The sequence below is a fragment of the Anomaloglossus baeobatrachus genome, chromosome 8 (genome assembly GCF_048569485.1).
Source record: "Anomaloglossus baeobatrachus isolate aAnoBae1 chromosome 8, aAnoBae1.hap1, whole genome shotgun sequence".
Lineage (NCBI taxonomy): Eukaryota > Metazoa > Chordata > Amphibia > Anura > Aromobatidae > Anomaloglossus > Anomaloglossus baeobatrachus.
The window spans coordinates 239,911,763-239,933,706 of NC_134360.1; the positions used below are offsets into that span (position 1 = coordinate 239,911,763).

The window sequence follows — 21,944 nt, forward strand, 5'->3', positions numbered from 1 at the left end:
TTCACCTGCGTCCCCTTCAATGGGACATCCTATGCAAATGGGACAGGAAGCCGACGTCCCTCGTCAGGACCGTCTCCCTCTCTCAGACGACCAAAGCTTCCCTTCGGTGGTGGCTTATTCCCACTTCATTAGCGAATGGGAAATCTTTCCTACCCTCATCCTGGGAAGTAGTCACGACGGACGCGAGTCTGTCAGGGTGGGGAGCGGTTTTTCTCCACCACAGGGCTCAGGGTACGTGGACCCAGCAAGAGTTCTCGCTTCAGATCAATGTTCTGGAGATCAGAGCAGTGTATCTTGCCCTGAAAGCTTTCCAGCAGTGGCTGGAAGGCAAGCAGATCAGAATTCAGTCGGACAATTCCACAGTGGTGGCATACATCAACCACCAAGGCGGCACACGCAGTCGGCAAGCCTCCCAGGAAGTCCGGCGGATTTTGATGTGGGTGGAAGCCACGGCCTCCACCATCTCTGCAGTTCACATTCCAGGCGTGGAAAACTGGGAAGCGGATTATCTCAGTCGCCAGGGCATGGACACAGGGGAATGGTCCCTTCACCCGGGCGTGTTTCAGGAGATCTGTTGCCGCTGGGGGGTGCCGGACGTCGACTTCATGGCGTCCCGGCACAATCACAAGGTACCGACGTTCATGGCACGGTCTCAAGATCCCAGAGCTCTGGCGGCAGACGCCTTAGTTCAGGATTGGTCGCAGTTTCAGCTCCCTTATGTGTTCCTCCGCTGGCACTGTTGCCCAGTGTGTTACGCAAGATCAGGACCGACTGCCGCCGCGTCATCCTCGTCGCTCCAGACTGGCCGAGGAGGTCGTGGTACCCGGATCTGTGGCTTCTCACGGTCGGCCAACCGTGGGCACTACCAGACCGACCAGACTTGTTATCTCAAGGGCCGTTTTTTCCATCTCAATTCTGTGGCCCTCAACCTGACTGTGTGGCCATTGAGTCCTGGATCCTAGCGTCTTCAGGATTATCTCAAGACGTCATTGCCACTATGAGACAGGCTAGGAAACCAACGTCCGCCAAGATCTACCACAGGACGTGGAAAATTTTCCTGTCGTGGTGCTCTGCTCAGGGTTCTTCTCCCTAGCACTTTGCCTTGCCCATTTTTTCTGTCCTTCCTTCAATCTGGACTGGAAAAGGGTTTGTCGCTCAGCTCCCTTAAGGGACAAGTCTCAGCGCTCTGTGTTTTTTCCAGAAGCGCCTAGCCAGACTTCCACAGGTACGCACGTTCCTGCAGGGGGTTTGTCACATCGTTCCTTCTTACAAGCTGACGTTAGAACCCTGGATTCTGAACAGGGTGCTGCTGGTTCTTTAGAAATCACCATTCGAGACAATGAGAGATATTTCTCTCTCTCACGCCTTTCGCAGAAAGGGTTTTTTTCTAGTAGCAGTCACTTCACTTCGGAGAGTGTCCGAGCTAGCAGCGCTGTCATGCAGAGCCCCTTTCCTGGTTGTTCACCAGGACAAGGTGGTTCTGCGTCCGGTTCCGGACTTTCTCTCTAAGGTGGTATCCCCCTTTCATCTCAATCAGGATATCTCCTTACCTTCTTTTTGTCCTAATCCAGTTCACCAATGTGAACAGGATTTGCACTTGTTAGATCTGGTGAGAGCACTCAGACTCTACATTTCTCGTACGGCGCCCCTGCGCCGCTCGGATGCACTCTTTGTCCTTGTCGCTGGCCAGCGTAAAGGGTCACCGGCTTCCAAATCAACCTTGGCTCGGTGGATCAAGGAGCCAATTCTCGAAGTCCACCGTTCGGCTGGGCTTCCGGTTCCCTCAGGGCTGAAGGTCCATTCTACCAGAGCCGTGGGTGCGTCCTGGGCTTTGAGACACCAGGATACGGCTCAGCAGGTGTGTCAGGCGGCTACCTGGTCGAGCCTGCACACTTTCACGAAACACTATCAGTTGCATACCTATGCTTCGGCGGATGCCAGCCTAGGTAGACGAGTCCTTCAGGCGGCGATTGCGCACCTGTAGGAAAAGGCCGTTTTACGGCTCTCTTACGAGGTATTATTTTACCCACCCAGGGATTGCTTTTGGACATCCCAATTGTCTGGGTCTCCCAATAGAGCGACAAAGAAGAAGGGAATTTTGTTTACTTACCGTAAATTCCTTTTCTTCTAGCTCTAATTGGGAGACCCAGCACCCGCCCCTGTTTTTTTGTGTACACATGTCATTCATGTTGAATGGTTTCAGTTCTCCGATATTCCTTCGGATCGATGTTACTTTAAACCAGTTTATAATTCTTTTTCCTCCTTCTTGCTTTTGCACCAAAACTGAGCAGCCCGTGGGAGCACGGGGAGTGTATAGGCAGAAGGGGAGGGGCTTAACACTTTTGAGTGTAATACTTTGTGCTGCCTCCGGAGGCATAGCCTATACACCCAATTGTCTGGGTCTCCCAATTAGAGCTAGAAGAAAAGGAATTTACGGTAAGTAAACAAAATTCCCTTCTTTTCAGAGTAATTTCTGGATCATCGCCATTCTTCGCTGATTCGGTGTCGGATAATTGACCATCAGCCAGAAATAATATATTATAATTATTCATTTATATAGCGCTGTTAATTCTGCACCGCTTTACATACATTGGCAACGCTGTCCCCATTGGGGCTCACAATCTAGAGTCCCTATCTGTATGTGTTTGGAGTGTGGGAGGAAACCGAAGAACCCCGAGGAAACCCACGCAAACACGGGGAGAACATACAAACTCCTTGCAGATGTTGTCTTTGGTGGGATTTGAACCCAGGACCCCAGCGCTGCAAGACTGCTAACCACTGAGCCACAGTACAGTGATAACCACAGAGCCACCACAAGACTGCAGTGATAACCACTGAGCCACCGTGCCGCTTTCTGTCACCCATAGGATTTAGGAAGGTGCTATGTGCAATGCACAGGGGCGCCCTGTACCCCAGAGCGAGGTCTTCCTTTACTATATAGGGGAAAAAATAGAAAGCAGCCCCTGAATTAATGCGGATCTGCTTTTTTTGGTGACAGGTGCACAGCGGCTAAAGAATATTTTAAAGATAACTCTCAGCACTGGAGCTGGGCCGTGCAGTGGCTGCAGAAGAAGGTGAGTGCGGATCGTCAGCCGGCTTGTAACGTAGCTGTGGAACAAGCTTTTTGTAACTTCAGTAAGGCTGTGTCCGCATGTTGCGTTTTTTCATGCGCTTACGCAGCGTTTTAAACTGCATCGTAAAGGCATGCGTTTCTCTCTCGCCTTATTGGGGGACACAGAACCACCAAACGTCGTCCCTAGTTCCATCTCAACCACAAGGTATCACAGCGGGAGAATAGTCCCTCCAAGACGAGGTGTTCCAGCAAATATGTCACAGTTTGAGTCCTCCGGACGTGGACCTCATGGCATCTCGCCAAAATGTGAAGGTCCATCCCTATGCCATCAGGTCCACGTCCGGAGGACTCCAACTGTGACATATTTGCTGGAACACCTAGTCTTGGAGGGACTATTCTCCCGCTGCGATACCTTGTGGTTGAGATGGAACTAGGGACGACATTTGGTGGTTCTGTGTCCCCCAATGAAGGCTCAGAGAAGGAGATTTGACGGTGATGTGAGGTAAATCCGGAGATATGACGATAAATCATGATATTCAAGTTATGTCAGGAAGCCCTCTCCTGGTGTCACCCCCCCTTTCCTTCACACAACTTGTTTAGCAACCCATCCCATGGCCATCTCCTGTGATATGGAAATTAGGTGATGTGGGAACAAAGGACACAGGATGACTCCCTGCCGTCACCCTGTAACAAGAGTTGTATCTCATTATAAGGCTCTGGAACTAGCCAGACAGAACGACTCCAGTAAAAAATGGTTCATATCTCGCAAGCCATATTTCCGATAAATACGGCAACCATAAAAATGGTGTTTTCGCATGCGGACGATGCTGGCACACCTTTTTTTATGGGAGCGGGAGCTTGGGAAATACCCCAGGCGTGATATCAGCCAATGTGGAACTAGTAGACAAGTCATGAAACCTCTCATTCTGTAGCTAAATTCATAACTGTCACAATGAGAGCATTGGCGTCCGCCTACGACGCTCCCAGGCCAAGTTATGGCCATATTCCATGTTGTGGATTTTGTCCATAACTCCAGCCAGGGGTGGAGCAGTGCTCCCTCTGAGGTCACGAAGGTAGGAGGGGACCTGGATTTGCCCAGGTTGATAACCCTACTTCGGCCATTTTCCAGTGTTCTTTCGCTGGGGGTCACGTGCAGGAAACATCTGTGGGAGTTCCTAGAAACCTGGTCTACAGCGCCCCCCTGTGGCCAGACGCACAAGGTAACTGATTGAATTGCATACCTGTTTGTAAACCATGCTTTATCTGTAACTGTACTCTGACATATGTATATTCTGTAGATTCCCTATTGTATATATTGTAGTTTCTAGTGTGCTTTAGGCTGATTAAATTATATAATTAATCTTGGGCTGTTCTGTTATCTCGATCTTGAATCCCACGTCTGTGTGTTCGGCTAATAGTTACCGTGAAGCGGTTGGTGGCAGCGAGTTTGTGCCAAGGATTATTGTGGGGAGGCCAGTGAGATTCGGGGAGATTTTATATATTCCGCCCGCGGAGGTCGGGGGAATATATACCCTACTCTCACCGGGGACCCTTCAATAATCGGCATAAGTAGTATAGCGGCCTCCTTGCTTATTGTCGGGCAATTCCATAATTGGCCTGACTATAAGAGGGGCGCTAGAGAGCGCGTCACGTGCTCTGTCTGTCGGTCGGGAGGTATAAAGGAGGGGTGACCCCCACTTGTTACCCCCCGATTGTGACGTACTGGTAGCCAGCGCGGGGGATTTCTGAGTGACCCCCCCCGGTGGTTCGTGACATATTGGTGGCAAGCGGTGGGATCGAGATAATAGTGTGTGTGAGTGTGAGACCCATACTCCCAGACACTAAAGACTGCCTGCAGCAGCTGTGGCTGCTGGGGTCTTCAGACCAGCTCAACACTAGAGTGTCAGAGTGCAGATACTGTAAGGTGTGTGGAGGCATCAGGTGTCAGTTCTGTGTCAGTGACCAAAAGTCTGCAAGAATGGCTGATGGCACCAGGAGCAGAGCTATGCAACTGGCCAATGCTAAGGCAGGAGCCGAAGAGAGGGAGGACGGTGCTGTAGACAGTAATGAGGAGGTTGCCCACGAGTCCTCCAGGAGCTCGACGCCAGAGAACAGCTCTGCAGAGGACATTGCACAACCTGGCACTGCTGGACAAGATGAGGAGCAGCTCACCCAAGGGTCCTCAACGAGCCAGATGCCAGCCCTCCGCTCTGCAATGGACAGTGAAGCACCAGGCTCCGCAGCGGGCCGCAGATCACCACGTGCCATTCCACCGAGCCTGGGAGGCTCGGATAGCCTTCTTCAAATGGCTATGGCCCTTCTCCAGGCTGGAGACCAGAAGGGCTACAAGGAACTCCTGGCAGAGCGCAGGGCAGAGCGGCAGGCAGCGCGTGATGCTGAGGCTGCGGAGCGGCAAGCAGCGCGTGAAGAGCACCAGGCAGAGCGTGAGGCTGCGGAGCGACAGGCAGACCGTGACTACCAGCTGCATCTAGCCAAGCTCCAGCCCTCATCAGCCACACGTGACCTTCAAGACACCAAACTTCCAAAGGTCCGTGTTGAGGACTTCCCAGTGCTGGAGAAGGATGGAGACTTGGACTCTTTCTTGACTGCTTTTGAACGGACTTGCTTGCAGCACCATCTGGACAAGGACCAGTGGGCCAAATACCTGACCCCCCGTTTAAGGGGTAAGGCCCTGGAAATCCTTGGGGACTTGCCTGCTGAGGCAGATCAGGGCTACGACACCATCAAGCGGGCCCTGATCCAACAGTACAACCTCACTCCGGAGTCCTACCGCAAGAAGTTCCGGACCCTGCAGAAGGGACCAAAGGACTCCTGGGCTGACCACCGGCGGGCACTTGCCCGAGCTGCCGACCACTGGACCCAAGGCCTGCAGCTTTCCACCGGACCAGAGATCCTGGACTTGGTCATCACGGAGCAACTCTTGTGGAACTGCCCTGAGGATCTCCGCCAGTTCATCCGAGACCAGAAGCCAAAGGGGTCCACGGCTACAGCTGCCCTGGCCGATGACTACACCAACAATCGGGCTCCTGAAGCCAGGAGAGCAGCCACCAGCAGCACCTGGAGAGGGGGTAAGATGAACTCTGCGACTGCCCCACCTGCCCCTAGACTGCAGGGGGTGTCCCCCTCAACTCCCCTCTCCAGGCCCGTGGCAGAACCAAGACGGTGCCACCAGTGCAACCTACCTGGACACTTCAAGGCCATGTGCCCTCAGCGTCCCAAGGCCCCGGCTCCGTCCCCGTCCCAAGGGCCGCCCAAGGTGTATTGTGTGGGTGGGGGTGGTGGTAGGTCCCTGGACAGCTTCCAACCTGTCACCGTCGGCCGGTCTGTGACCATGGGACTGCGAGACAGCGCCTCGGAGGTGACTCTGGTGCGGCCTGAGATGGTGTCCCCCCAAGACTTGATCCCTGGAAAAACCCTCGCTGTCTCCGGGATTGGAGGCATTGACCCGGCGCTGCCTGTTGCTGACATTTATGTGGACTGGGGCGCAGGGCGAGGGGTGAGAGAGGTGGGGGTAACTGATCGGATCCCCGCAAACGTGCTACTTGGGACAGATTTGGGGCAGATAACCTCCCAGTTTGGGCCCCAACCAAGGGCTGAACCTTCAGCCAGTACTGACATGACTCCTAACAATGTTAATGTGTATTCTATGAATGATGTGAGGGAGGAGGGAGTGAACTCTGATATTTCTGCTTGCATAGACACCATAGACACACACACAGCTGCAGCTGTGACAGGGGAGGGGGTCAGAGAAAGGTGTGACAATGCCTCTACAAGTAATCAGCCTGTGAGCTGGGATCTGTTGCCCTCTGCAGGGATAAGCAGAGAGCAGGGTGCTGCAGGGGGAGGACCAGTGTGTGGGGTGGGGGCTACCACAGCAAATGTGGGGTCCCCAGAGATTTCACAGCGGGGTTCTGTTGCTGCAGGAGGGGAACAGGCAGGTGAGATTGGGGCCGGTCCAGGAGCGGAAGTGCTCCCAGGTAAGATCTCGGTGCATGGTTCCCCCACAACCGGGGTGTCAGGAAGCCAGGTAGGTCTGCCTGAACCGGCGACTTGGTCAGGAACGGAGGAGGAGCAGGCACGACCCACGGTCGCAGCGGCTGTGGCCGCTGTCACCCGCAGTGGGAGTGCTGGAAGCCAAGGGGCCTCCCGGAGGTCCGATAGCTCTTCCCCTTCTGACCAAGTGGCAGCCGAGTCAGGTGGAGGCCAGGACACAGGTCCCGGGGTACTGACTGAAGATGTGACAGTCTCGTCGATTCTGGCCACATCTAGTCAGGGGTTTCAGGCAGCGTTAGAGGCTGACGACAGCCTGAAAGCTCTTAAGGAGCAGGCGGCACAGCCTCCCTCGGACTCGGACCCGGAGCGAGTGGTCTGGGACCAAGGACGGCTGTACCGGGCCACGGTCCAGCAGGGTTCACCGGAGGCGTGGCCCAGGGACCGACAGTTAGTGGTACCCTATCCGTTCCGGACGGAGTTGTTGCGGATCGCACATGAGATTCCGATGGCCGGACACCTAGGGATCGCTAAGACCAAGGCCAGGTTGAACCAGCATTTCTACTGGCCAAAAATGGGGGCCGATGTGGCTGCCTACTGCCGTTCGTGTGAAACCTGTCAGAGAGTGGGGAAGGCGGGGCCACGCCCCAAAGCCCCACTGGTATCTCTGCCCATCATCGATGAGCCTTTCAGGAGGGTGGCTGTGGATCTGGTCGGCCCGCTGGCCATCCCCAGCAGCTCCGGGAAACGCTTCATACTGACGGTAGTGGACTATGCCACCCGGTACCCAGAAGCAGTGGCCTTGTCGTCCATTCGGGCTGACAAGGTGGCCACCGCATTGCTGGAGATTTTCTCCCGAGTGGGTTTTCCCCAGGAAATGCTCACTGACCGGGGGACCCAATTCATGTCCCAGCTGATGGAGGCCCTCTGTAAGCAAGTCCAGGTGCGACATCTGGTGGCCAGCCCGTACCATCCACAGACTAATGGCCTGTGCGAGCGGTTCAATGGCACCTTAAAGCAGATGCTTAAGATGTTGGTCGACTCCCATGGGCGTGACTGGGAGCGGTATCTCCCACACCTGTTATTTGCTTACCGGGAGGTTCCACAGGCCTCAACAGGATTCTCACCGTTTGAGCTCCTGTACGGGCGACGTGTGCGGGGCCCCCTGGCTCTGGTGAAAGAGGCTTGGGAAGGGGATTTGGCCACCCCTGGAGTGTCGGTTATCGAGTATGTCATGCGCTTCCGGGACAAAATGCAGGCCTTGACGCAACTGGTACACGACAATATGGCTCAAGCCCAGGCCGATCAGAAGCGTTGGTACGACCAGAACGCTTGTGAGAGGACCTACCAAGTGGGTCAAAAGGTGTGGGTACTGGTCCCCGTACCACAGGACAAGCTTCAGGCAGCCTGGGAAGGCCCATACCTCGTGTACCAGCAGCTCAACCCTGTGACGTACCTGGTCACCCTGGACCCTGCCCGTGGAAGGCGGAAGCCCTTCCATGTGAACATGATGAAGGCACATCATGAGCGGGAGGCATGTGCGCTCCCCGTGTGCAACCTGCCCGAGGAGGGAGAAGCGGAAACCCTCTTGGATATGCTAGCCCAGGTTAGGGCAGGCGGATCCATTGAGGATGTGGAGGTTGGCCACCAGCTCTTGGAGGACCAACGGTCCCAGCTGTGGGCCACCCTACACCCCTTCCGGGGGTTGTTTACCAACCAGCCCGGAAGGACTAACTTGGCTGTCCATCACGTGGACACTGGGGATCATCCCCCGATCCGGCGTTCAGCATATCGGGTCTCCCTGGAGGTGCAGCAACACATGCGCCAGGAGATTGACGAGATGCTGAAGCTGGGGGTGATCCAGGCATCCAACAGCGCTTGGGCCTCGCCTGTAGTCCTCGTCCCTAAGAAGGACCGAACCACTCGGTTCTGCGTGGACTACAGGGGGCTCAATGCTGTCACGGTCGCCGATGCGTACCCAATGCCACGCATCGATGACCTGCTCGATCAGTTGGCCGGGGCTCAGTACCTGACCATCATGGACCTGAGCCGGGGATATTGGCAGATCCCCCTGACTCGCAAGGCCAGGGAACGCTCTGCCTTTATTACCCCATTTGGACTGTACGAGTCCACGGTGATGCCATTCGGGATGAGGAATGCCCCTGCCACCTTCCAGCGGATGGTCAACACCCTGCTCAAGGGACTTGAAGGGTACGCGGCCGCGTACCTGGATGACATTGCCGTCTTCAGTCCCACCTGGGAGGACCACCTAGAGCATCTAGCACAGGTGCTCAGGCGGATCCACCGGGCAGGTTTGACCATCAAGCCGGGAAAGTGTCAGCTGGCCATGAGCGAGGTCCAGTACCTCGGTCACCGGGTAGGCGGAAGAACACTGAAGCCCGAGCCTGAGAAAGTGGAGGCCATCGCATCCTGGCCCACCCCCAGGACCAAGAAGCAGGTGATGTCCTTCTTGGGGACCGCTGGGTACTATAGGAGGTTTGTTCCATGCTATAGTAGCCTGGCAAAGCCCCTGACGGACCTCACCAAGAAGAAGCTGCCCTCTGCAGTCGATTGGACAATGGACTGCGAGACAGCCTTCCGGGCCCTAAAGGACGCCCTGTCCAGCCCGCCCGTGCTACAGGCAGCCGACTTCACGCGGCCGTTTGTAGTACAGACCGACGCCAGTGACTTCGGCCTCGGTGCGGTGCTCAGCCAGGTGGACTCTGCGAGCCAAGAGCACCCAGTCTTGTACCTGAGCAGGAAGCTGTTACCGAGGGAAGTGGCCTATTCCACAATGGAGAAGGAGTGCCTGGCCATAGTGTGGGCCCTGCAGCGTCTGCAACCCTATCTATACGGGCGCCACTTCATCGTGGAGACGGACCACAACCCCCTCAGCTGGTTGCACACCGTCTCTGGGACGAATGGGCGACTGTTGCGATGGAGCCTTGCGCTCCAGCAATACAACTTCACCATTCGCCACAAAAGGGGCCGTGACCACGGTAACGCAGACGGGCTGTCCCGACAAGGAGAGGTCGCGGACGGGCGCACGGGGGAACACCGGAGTGTGCTGCCCCCTAGCGCCCTCAAAAGGGGGGAGGTGTGAGGTAAATCCGGAGATATGACGATAAATCATGATATTCAAGTTATGTCAGGAAGCCCTCTCCTGGTGTCACCCCCCCTTTCCTTCACACAACTTGTTTAGCAACCCATCCCATGGCCATCTCCTGTGATATGGAAATTAGGTGATGTGGGAACAAAGGACACAGGATGACTCCCTGCCGTCACCCTGTAACAAGAGTTGTATCTCATTATAAGGCTCTGGAACTAGCCAGACAGAACGACTCCAGTAAAAAATGGTTCATATCTCGCAAGCCATATTTCCGATAAATACGGCAACCATAAAAATGGTGTTTTCGCATGCGGACGATGCTGGCACACCTTTTTTATGGGAGCGGGAGCTTGGGAAATACCCCAGGCGTGATATCAGCCAATGTGGAACTAGTAGACAAGTCATGAAACCTCTCATTCTGTAGCTAAATTCATAACTGTCACAATGAGAGCATTGGCGTCCGCCTACGACGCTCCCAGGCCAAGTTATGGCCATATTCCATGTTGTGGATTTTGTCCATAACTCCAGCCAGGGGTGGAGCAGTGCTCCCTCTGAGGTCACGAAGGTAGGAGGGGACCTGGATTTGCCCAGGTTGATAACCCTACTTCGGCCATTTTCCAGTGTTCTTTCGCTGGGGGTCACGTGCAGGAAACATCTGTGGGAGTTCCTAGAAACCTGGTCTACAGCGCCCCCCTGTGGCCAGACGCACAAGGTAACTGATTGAATTGCATACCTGTTTGTAAACCATGCTTTATCTGTAACTGTACTCTGACCTATGTATATTCTGTAGATTCCCTATTGTATATATTGTAGTTTCTAGTGTGCTTTAGGCTGATTAAATTATATAATTAATCTTGGGCTGTTCTGTTATCTCGATCTTGAATCCCACGTCTGTGTGTTCGGCTAATAGTTACCGTGAAGCGGTTGGTGGCAGCGAGTTTGTGCCAAGGATTATTGTGGGGAGGCCAGTGAGATTCGGGGAGATTTTATATATTCCGCCCGCGGAGGTCGGGGGAATATATATTCTACTCTCACCGGGGACCCTTCAATAATCGGCATAAGTAGTATAGCGGCCTCCTTGCTTATTGTCGGGCAATTCCATAATTGGCCTGACTATAAGAGGGGCGCTAGAGAGCGCGTCACGTGCTCTGTCTGTCGGTCGGGAGGTATAAAGGAGGGGTGACCCCCACTTGTTACCCCCCGATTGTGACGTACTGGTAGCCAGCGCGGGGGATTTCTGAGTGACCCCCCCGGTGGTTCGTGACAGGTGAGTACACAAAAATCTTCTTTTTTTGCGTCCCCAGCAAAGTCTATGACAATTAGCAAATTCCATGCGCACGTTGCGTTTTTAAAACCCAACGTTTTGGATGCCAAATTTTTGACAAAATCGCTGCATTCTAAAAAGCAACATGTCACTTATTTTGTGTGTTTTGGATGCTTTTCCCTCTCTGTCTACGGTAGAGCAAGCCTCCAGAATGCATCCATACTGCATTCAAAATGCTGCAGAATATTTGTCACTCCAGAACGCAACGTGCGCACATAGCCTAACACTTCAGACTTGTGTAACGTATTTACCCTGCGGTGATATTTCTCTGTCAGATGTCGGAGCACTGCTGGGCGCCACAGAGCAACGTGTCCAACGAAACATCCACCGCCAAAACTTTCCAGCGGACCATCTCTGCACAGGTAGGGGACCGATATGGGTGGTCACATCGACTCCAAGCTATATGATATCACCACTAACTGCGGTCTCTCTGCAGGACACCTTAGCCTACGCCACCGCCCTGCTGAACGAGAAGGACCAGTCTGGAAGCAGCAATGGCTCGGAGAGCAGTCCAGCCAATGAGAATGGAGAGCGGAGCATGCAGCAGGTGCGGGGCTCATATCGCGCTCTGTGATTGGTGGGGTACATGGATGATTGGGGACGATTGGTCAGTCCTGCCACATGATCACCACCAGGACCACCTTTGGTATCGCCGTAATCGTACTAACCCAAAGTATTATGTTGCCGGGTCATTTTTACTGCACAATGAGCACCATAAAAACACAACAAAAAAAAATGGTGAAAGAAAAATATTTTTTTCTAATTTTTTCTTTTGCCTTTTAACACCTCATTTAAAATTTATAGGAAGTACAAAAATTGACTGCAGCGGTTTGGGGGTTAGGGGGTCACCGGGGTAAATGCATTGAATAGGATGGTGATATATGTATATATGTATGTATGTGTATATAATATTATATATTTCATATTTATATTTCTTTGTCGCTCCATTGGGAGACTCAGACAATTGGGTGTATAGCTTCTGCCTCCGGAGGCCACACAAAGTATTACACTTTTAAAAAAGTTTAACCCCTCCCCTCTGCCTATACACCCTCCCGTGGATCACGGGCTCCTCAGTTTTATGCTTTGTGTGGAAGGAGGCACACATCCACTCATAGAAAAAAAAAAAAAAAAAGATTTCTCATACATAGTATGACGAATGGAAGAAAAGAGGTCCCCCTATGGGGTCCCCGGCATGCTCCCTTCTCACCCCACTATGTCGGCGGTGTTGTTGAGGTACCCATTGCGGGTACAAAGGCTGCAGCCACATGCCGTCTCCTTCTCCATCCCTTATGCGGCTCTGGGAGAAATGGGAGCTTCATCGGTCATTCACATGCTGAGACCGTGCTCCATCCACAGCCCCTGGTGGAACCTGCTGGACCGGAGCGTTTTCATCCCCAGGGATCGGGCCCTGCACCTTCAAGGTACTCTGTGTCCCCATGGGGGCACGGTATGGGGAGAGAGGTCGCCTTTCTCCCCAGTAGCGCCGTCCATTGTTTTTTCATCGGACTTCCGCGCCGGCCGTGCCTGCTTGTCGGACACGGCCTTAAATTTAGTCCCCGGCTTCATCGCGGCCTAGTCGCGAAAAATCCCGCCCCCGGGCCTGCTTGTCAGGGGTAAGGGCGGGATTACCGACAGAGGGCTGGAGCATCTTTGCATGTCTCCCCTCCCCTCTCATTGACCACTATGGGGCCTCCAGATTCCCGCCTTTTGCCGGCGCCGCCCATGGCTCCACTCCCCCCTTGAGAGCTCCGGCGGCCATGTTTGGCATTCTGCCGGTGTATGCTGCAGCTGCACAGCTCTACAGCTCTGGGGGACCCACGACAGGGAATCTGGAGGACACCAGCGGTTGGTAAGCCACACCGGTCACCCGGTGCTAGTACACCTAGGGTGCCGTGATATATATATTTATATATATATTATATATATTCGGAACGGCTGTTTAACCCTTTCCTATATACCCTCAGTGGTCGCTCTCCTAAGGGACACATTGCTTACAGCATGTCGTCCACAAGGAGCAAAGCCTCTAAGGCACAGTTTTTTTTCGCAGCCTGTACCTCTTGTGGGGCTATGTTGCCGGCGGGATCCACCTACCCTCACTGTGATCAATGCTCGACTCCTGCCACGCTTGCTCAGCCGGAGCCTAGGGCACTTGTGGGCCCCTCGGCTCATGTAGATCCCCCTGCTCCTCCTGAGCAGGCTGCAGGGACAGAGACACCGTCATTGGACTCTTTCGCGGAGAAACTCTCTGTCACTTTCTCAATCCATTGCACAGTCTATGGACAAATGGTCATCTAAGCTCCTTGAGGCATTGCAGTCCAGACCGGGCTCTTCACAGGCCCCGGCCCCTGTTAGTTTGTCTCCTCCAGGGCCTTCTCGGTCCGCGCCGCAGGGCGCTCCCAGGATAGCCCCTAGGTCCCAGGCGGAGGACTCCTGCCCGGATCGCAGTCCCAGACCGGCTAAGCGGCCTCGCTGGGACTCTTCCCCGGCCTCCTCACGCTGCTCTGGATCTCAGCTGGAGGACTCTCAGGATGACGAGGCGGACGTGGGAGCTCAGGGCTCTGACCCTGACTTCGCCCTCAACCTTGATACCCCTGAGGGGGGACGCCTTAGTAAATGATCTTATTTCGTCCATCAACCAGGTGTTGGATCTCTCTCCCCCGCCTCCACCTGTAGAGGAGTCGGTTTCTCAGCAGGAGAAACACCAATTTCGATTCCCCAAACGTACGCGCAATACGTTCTTTGATCACTCTAACTTCAGGGACGCTGTCCAAAAGCCCAGAGCGGTCCCGGACAAGCGTTTTGCTAAAAGGCACTCTGACACGCGTTATCCCTTTCCACCTGAAGTCGTTAAGGGCTGGGCACACTCACCCAAGGTGGATCCGCCAGTCTCTAGATTGGCTGCTAGGTCCGTTGTGTCTGTTGCCGATGGCTCATCCCTGAAGGATGCTACTGACAGACAGATAGAGCTCTTGGTGAAGTCTATTTATGAGGCCACGGGCGCGTCTTTTGCCCCGGCCTTTGCGGCTGTGTGGGCTCTCCAAGCAATCTCGGCATGTCTGACTGAGATTAATGCTGTCACGCGGAATTCTGCTCCGCATGTGTCTTCCTTGACCTCTCAGGCATCAGCATTTTCGTCCTACGCCATGAACGCCGTCCTGGACTCCGCTAGCAGTACGGCTGTGGCATCCGCTAACTCCGTGGCAGTCCGTAGGGCCATGTGGCTGCGCGAATGGAAAGCAGACTCTGCTTCCAAAAGGTTCTTAACTGGTTTGCCTTTTTCGGGCGAACGTTTGTTTGGCGAACGGTTGGATGAGATTTTTAAGGAATACTCGGGAAAGGACTCCTCCTTACCCCAGTCCAAACCTAAGAGACCTCAGCAGAGAAAAATCCAATCGAGGTTTCGGTCCTTTCGTCCTTCCGCCAAGCCCCAATCCTCTTCGTCCAACCGGCCGGAGAAAGGCCAGAGGAACTCCTATGCGTGGCGGTCCAAGTCACGCCCCCAAAAGGCCGCAGGAGGCACTGCCTCCAAGACGGCCTGCTCATGACTCTCGGCCTCATCTAGCCACATCCTCGGTCGGTGGCAGGCTCTCCCGCTTTGGCGACGCCTGGTGGCCACACGTTCAAGACCGATGGGTGAGAGACATTCTGTCTCATGGTTACAGGATAGAGTTCAGCTCTTGACCTACGGCTCGTTTTTTCAGAACCTCCCCACCCCCCGCACAGGCCGACGCACTTTTTCAAGTGGTGGACGCTCTAAACATGGAAGGAGTTGTGATTCCCGTTCCCCTTCAGGAACGTGGTCGCGGATTTTACTCCAACTTGTTCGTGGTGCCAAAAAAGGACGGGTCATGCCGTCCCGTTCTGGACCTCAAGCTGCTCAACAGACATGTGAGAACCAGACGGTTTCGGATGGAATCTCTCCGCTCAGTCATCGCCTCGATGTCACAAGGAGACTTCCTAGCATCGATCGACATCAAGGATGCTTATCTCCATGTGCCGATCGCACCCGAACATCAACGTTTCCTGCGTTTCGCCATCGGGGATGAACACCTCCAGTTCGTCGCATTGCCCTTCGGCCTGGCGACAGCCCCACGGGTCTTCACCAAAGTCATGGCATCCTGCACTCTCAGGGCCACTCGGTGATCCCATACTTGGACGATCTCCTAGTCAGGGCCCCTTCTCGGGTGGCGTGTCAACGAAGTCTTACCGTCACTCTGGCGACTCTCCAGCAGTTCGGGTGGATCATCAATTTCCCGAAATCCAAGTTGACGCCGACCCAATCACTGACTTACCTCGGGATGGAGTTTCATACCCTTCCAGCGTTAGTCAAGCTACCGCGGGACAAACAGCTTTCTCTGCAGGCGGGGGTGCAGTCACTTCTTCGGAGTCAGTCACACCCCTTAAGGCGCCTCATGCACTTTCTGGGGAAGATGGTTGCAGCTATGGAGGCAGTGCCGTTCGCGCAATTCCATCTACGGCCACGCCAATGGGACATTCTTCGCAAATGGGACAAGAGTGCGGCTTCCCTCGACAAGAACATGTCTCTTTCACTTGCAGCCAAAACATCACTTCAGTGGTGGCTCCTACCCACATCTCTGTCTCGGGGAAAATCCTTCCTCCCCCCAACCTGGGCTGTGGTCACCACGGACGCGAGTCTGTCAGGCTGGGGAGCGGTTTTTCTCCACCACAGGGCTCAAGGAACCTGAACTCCAATGGAATCGTCCCTTCAGATCAATATTCTGGAGATAAGGGCAGTATATCTAGCCCTATTGGCCTTCCATCGGTGGCTGGAGGGCAGGCAGATCCGAATTCAGTCGGACAACGCCACTGCCGTCGCCTACATCAACCACCAAGGCGGCCCTCGCAGTCGTCAAGCCTTCCAGGAAGTCGGGCGGATTCTGCAGTGGGTGGAAGTCACAGGCTCCACCATCTCCGCAGTTCACATCCCGGGCGCGGAAAACTGGGAAGCAGATTTTCTCAGTCGTCAGGGCATGGACGCGGGGGAATGGTCTCTTCACCCAGACGTGTTTCGAGAGATCTGTCGCCGCTGGGGAACGCCGGATGTCGATCTCATGGCGTCACGACACAACAACAAGGTCCCGGCCTTCATGGCACGGTCTCAAGATCACAGAGCTCTGGCAGCGGACGCTCTGGTCCAGGATTGGTCGCAGTTTCGACTGCCATATGTGTTTCCCCCTCTGGCGATGCTGCCCAGAGTACTACGCAAGATCCGGTCCGACTGCCGTCGCGCCATTCTCGTCGCTCCAGACTGGCCGAGGCGGTCGTGGTATCCGGATCTGTGGCATCTCACGGTGGGTCAACCGTGGGCGCTTCCAGACTGCCCAGACTTGCTGTCACAAGGGCCGTTTTTCCATCTGAATTCTGTGGCCCTCAACCTGACTGTGTGGCCATTGAGTCCTGGCTCCTAGCGTCTTCAGGGTTATCTCAGGATGTCATTGCCACCATGAGACAAGCCAGGAAGCCAACGTCCGCCAAAATCTATTACAGGTCTTGGCAAATCTTCTTATCCTGGTGCTCTCATAACGGTTTTCCTCCATGGCCGTTTGCTTTACCCACATTTCTTTCATTCCTACAATCTGGAATGGACAAGGGTTTGTCCCTCGGCTCTCTCAAGGGACAAGTGTCGGCGCTCTCCGTGTTTTTTCAACAGCGTCTAGCCAGGCTTCCGCAGGTCTGCACGTTCCTGCAGGGGGTTTGCCACATGGTCCCACCTTACAAACGTCCGTTGGAACCTTGGGATCTTAACAGGGTGCTGACGGCTCTTCAGAAACCACCTTTCTTCGGCGCTCCATTGGGAGACCCAGACGATTGGGTGTATAGCTACTGCCTCCGGAGGCCACACAAAGCATTACACTAAAAAGTGTAAGGCCCCTCCCCTTCTGGCTATACACCCCCCGTGGGATCACGGGCTGCTCAGTTTTCAAGCTTTGTGCGAAGGAGGTCAGACATCCACGCATAGCTCCACTGTTTAGTCAGCAGTAGCTGCTGACTATATCGGATGGAAGAAAAGAGGGCCCATATAGGGTCCCCAGCATGCTCCCTTCTCACCCCACTTGCGGTTTGTTAAGGTTGAGGTACCCATTGCGGGTACGGAGGCTGGAGCCCACATGCTGTTTTCCTTCCCCATCCCCCTGAGGGGCTCTGTGGAAGTGGGATCTTACCGGCCCCCAAACCCTGAGGCCGGGCTCCATCCACAGACCCAGAGACCCTGCTGGAGGAGCTGAGTACCGTCAGGGACAAGGCCCTGCAACATTCAGGTACTCTGTGTCCCCGCACAGACAGGCCACGCACACTCCAGACTTGCTGGGTGTGCTAGTGCGCCGGGGGCAGTAGCGCTGCGCGCTCGGGTTAGAGTCACTGCAGCTTAGCTGAGTGATTTTATGTGTTGGGAACTACCGCGCCGGCCGCTCCGGGAGCGGCGGCGCGGCTGGGACTTGTAGTGCGCCGGGAACTCGCGCTGACCGCGCTTTTACGGCGGCAGCGCTCATAAATATAGTCCCCGGCTTTTGCGGCCTAGCTCCGCTTCGTTCCCGCCCCCACCCTGTCAGTCAGGGAAGGGGAGAGACGCTGTTCTATAGTCAGCGCCGAGGGCTGGAGTCTTATTTACATACTCCAGCCCTCTCACTGGGCACAGTGGGGACGCAAGTTTCCCGCTCTTGGTCTCAACACGCCCAGGGCCCGCCCCTCTCCACAGGACGCCGGCAGCCATTCCTGCATGCAGTCTGGCTGGAGAACGGACACAGGCTCTGGGGGACTCAGACAAGGGGCTCTGGCGACCACACACCCGCGTTTATGCGGGCGGTAAGCTGCACATAAGTGCTGGCCCCACTAGTGCCACAGTGTTATTTGGTGCACTTTTTCCCTGTACCATATATATTTATATTGCACTGTACGGTCGCTTCTTGGCTTATACCCTATATTGCTCTGAGGAGACAACATGTCATCCGCAAAACGCAAGGGTGCCAAGGCACAGGCGGTATGCACTGCTTGTGCCGCATGTGGGGCTAATCTACCGGCAGGTTCCAATGACCCCCATTGTGTGCAATGTTCAATCCCTGTGCCACTTCGGCAGCCAGAGTCTATGGTAGTAGTGGCCCAGGCAGAGACGCCTGTGAACCCTGCCCCGGTGACGGGGACAGAATTTGCAATTTTTGCTGATAAGATGTCTGTGACTATGACAAAAATCCTGGAGACCTTGCAGTCCAGGCCAGTTACTCAGACCATGGACACTGCTGTGTCTATGCTCCCCGGTCCCCCTCAGTTGGAACTAATCCGTACTTCAAGGGGGTCCCAGGCATCACAGGCTGAAGACTCTGACTCGGATGACAGTCCCAGGCAGCCTAAGCGGGCTCGCTGGGAAAGACCCTCGACGTCATCACACTGGTCAGGGTCTCAGCGAGAAGAGTCTCTGTATGAGGAGACAGAGGTGGGTGATCAGGAATCTAATCCTGACACCGCTCTCAATCTAGATACCCCTGATGGTGACGCTATGGTAAATGACCTTATAGCGGCCATCAATAGACTGTTGGATATTTCTCCCCCAGCCCCTTCAGCAGAGGAGGCAGCTGCACAGCAGGAGAAGTTCCATTTCCGGTATCCCAAGCGTAAATTGAGTACTTTTCTGGACCACTCTGACTTCAGAGAATCAGTCCAGAAACATCATGCTTATCCAGACAAGCGTTTCTCCAAACGTCTTAAGGATACACGTTATCCCTTTCCCCCTGACGTGGTCAAACGCTGGACCCAGTGTCCAAAGGTGGATCCCCCAATATCCAGGCTTGCGGCTAGATCCATAGTTGCAGTGGAGGATAGGGCTTCACTTAAAGACGCCAATGACAGACAGATGGACCTTTGGTTGAAATCTGTCTATGAAGCTATCGGCGCGTCGTTTGCTCCAGCATTCGCGGCCGTGTGGGCACTCCAAGCTATTTCCGCTGGTCTGGCACAGGTGGACTCTATCATACGTCCAGCAGTGCCGCAAGTGGCGTCCTTAACTACGCAAATGTCTGCGTTTGCGACCTACGCTATCAATGCGGTACTGGACTCTACGAGCCGTACCTCAATGGCGTCCGCCAACTCTGTGGTTTTGCGCAGAGCCTTGTGGTTAAAGGAATGGAAAGCAGATTCTGCTTCCAAGAAATGTTTAACCAGCTTGCCACTATCTGGAGACAGACTGTTTGGTGAGCAATTGGCTGAAATCATTAAACAGTCCAAGGGTAAGGACTCCTCCTTACCCCAGCCCAGATCAAGCAAACCTCAACAGAGGAAGTGGCAGTCGAGGTTTCGGTCCTTTCGAGGCTCGGGCAAGCCCCAATTCTCCTCGTCCAAAGGGACTCAGAAGGAGCAAAGGAGCTCAGATGCCTGGCGGGCTCACTCACGCCCCAAGAAAGCAACCGGAGGAACCGCTTCCAAGCCGGCTGCCTCATGACTTTCGGCCTCCTCTCTCCGCATCCTCGGTCGGTGGCAGGCTCTCCCGCTTTTGCGACATTTGGCTGCCACAGGTCAAGGACCGGTGGGTAACAGACATTTTGTCTCACGGGTACAGGATAGAGTTCAGTTCTCGTCCTCCGCCTCGGTTCTTCAGAACTTCCCCACATCCCGACCGAGCAGATGCCCTTCTGCAGGCGGTGGGCTCTCTAAGAGCAGAAGGAGTGGTGATCCCTGTTCCTCTTCAGGAACAAGGGAAAGGTTTTTACTCCAATCTCTTTGTGGTGCCAAAAAAGGACGGCTCATTCCGTCCTGTTCTGGACCTAAAACTGCTCAACAAGCATGTGAACGCCAGGCGGTTCCGGATGGAATCCCTCCGCTCCGTCATTGCCTCAATGTCTCAAGGAGATTTCCTTGCATCGATAGACATCAAAGATGCTTATCTCCACGTGCCGATTGCTACACAGCACCAACGCTTTCTACGTTTCGTGATAGGAGACGACCATCTTCAATTCGTAGCTCTGCCATTTGGTCTGGCGACAGCCCCACGGGTTTTCACCAAGGTCATGGCGGCAGTGGTAGCAATCTTGCACTCTCAGGGACACTCGGTGATCCCTTACTTAGACGATCTGCTTGTAAAAGCACCCTCTCAAGAGGCATGCCAACTCAGCCTGAATGTTGCGCTAGAGACTCTCCAGACTTTCGGGTGGATCATCAACTTTTCAAAGTCCAATCTGTCACCGACCCAATCACTAACGTATCTTGGCATGGAGTTTCATACTCTCTCAGCGATAGTGAAGCTTCCGCTGGACAAGCAGCGGTCACTACAGACAGGGGTGCAGTCTCTCCTTCAAGGTCAGTCGCACCCCTTAAGGCGCCTCATGCACTTCCTAGGGAAGATGGTGGCAGCAATGGAGGCAGTCCCGTTTGCGCAGTTTCATCTGCGCCCACTTCAGTGGGACATTCTCCGCCAATGGGACGGGAAGTCAACATCCCTGGACAGGGAAGTCTCCCTTTCCCAGACGGCCAAGGACTCTCTGCAATGGTGGCTTCTTCCCACCTCATTATCACAGGGAAGATCCTTCCTACCCCCATCCTGGGCAGTAGTCACGACAGACGCGAGTCTGTCAGGGTGGGGAGCAGTTTTTCTTCAGCGCTCTATTGGGAGACCCAGACGATTGGGGTATAGCTACTGCCCTCCGGAGGCCACACAAAGCACTACACTAAAAAGTGCAAGGCCCCTCCCCTTCTGGCTATACCCCCCCGTGACATCACGGGTTCTCCAGTTTTAGCTTTGTGTGCGAAGGAGGTCAGACATCCATGCATAGCTCCACAGATTTTAGTCAGCAGTAGCTGCTGACTATGTCGGATGGAAGAAAAGAGGGCCCATATAGGGCCCCCAGCATGCTCCCTTCTCACCCGTGGATGGTGTTGTAAGGTTGAGGTACTTATTGCTAGTACAGAGGCCGGAGCCCACATGCTGTTTTCCTTCCCCATCCCCATGAGGGGCTCTGGGTGAAGTGGGATCTTACCGGTCTCCAGGCACAGAGACCGAGCTCCATCCACAGACCCAAAAGAACCTGCTGGATATGGAGCTGAGTATCGTCAGGGACAGGGCCCTGCTACATCAAGGTACTCTGTGTCCCCGGGCAAGCGCGCACACACACACCAGCATTGCTGGGAGTGTTAGTGCGCCGGGGACAACAGCGCGGAGCGCTGGTGCTATTATTCACTGCAGCTTTGCTGAGTGAATTTATGTATTGAAAACGGCCGCGCCGGCCGCTGCTGATTGTTTTTTACATTGTGGCGCGGCTGGGACTTGTGGTGCGCCGGGGGACTTCGGCGTCGGCCGTGCACATAGGACGGCCGCGCTTATTACTCGAGTCCCCGGCTTTGCGGCCTAGCTTTCGTTTCGTTCCCGCCCCAGCCCTGCCAGTCAGAGGAGGGGCGGGACGCTGTACAGAAGCTCAGCGCAGGGA

The 21,944-nt window shown here is 54.6% G+C and overlaps 1 protein-coding gene across 3 annotated transcripts in view; it reads left to right on the forward strand.

Annotated features, from left to right (window-relative positions):
* The window catches only part of USP24 (ubiquitin specific peptidase 24), a 229,752-nt gene that overhangs the window by 192,644 nt on the left and 15,164 nt on the right, over window positions 1-21,944 (forward strand). For all 3 annotated transcript variants that reach the window (XM_075320429.1, XM_075320432.1, XM_075320431.1), the window contains exons 64-66: window positions 2,999-3,074; window positions 11,793-11,879; window positions 11,954-12,064. In XM_075320429.1, coding sequence (XP_075176544.1) covers window positions 2,999-3,074; window positions 11,793-11,879; window positions 11,954-12,064 — 274 coding nt within the window. The remainder of the gene's footprint in view (window positions 1-2,998; window positions 3,075-11,792; window positions 11,880-11,953; window positions 12,065-21,944) is intronic.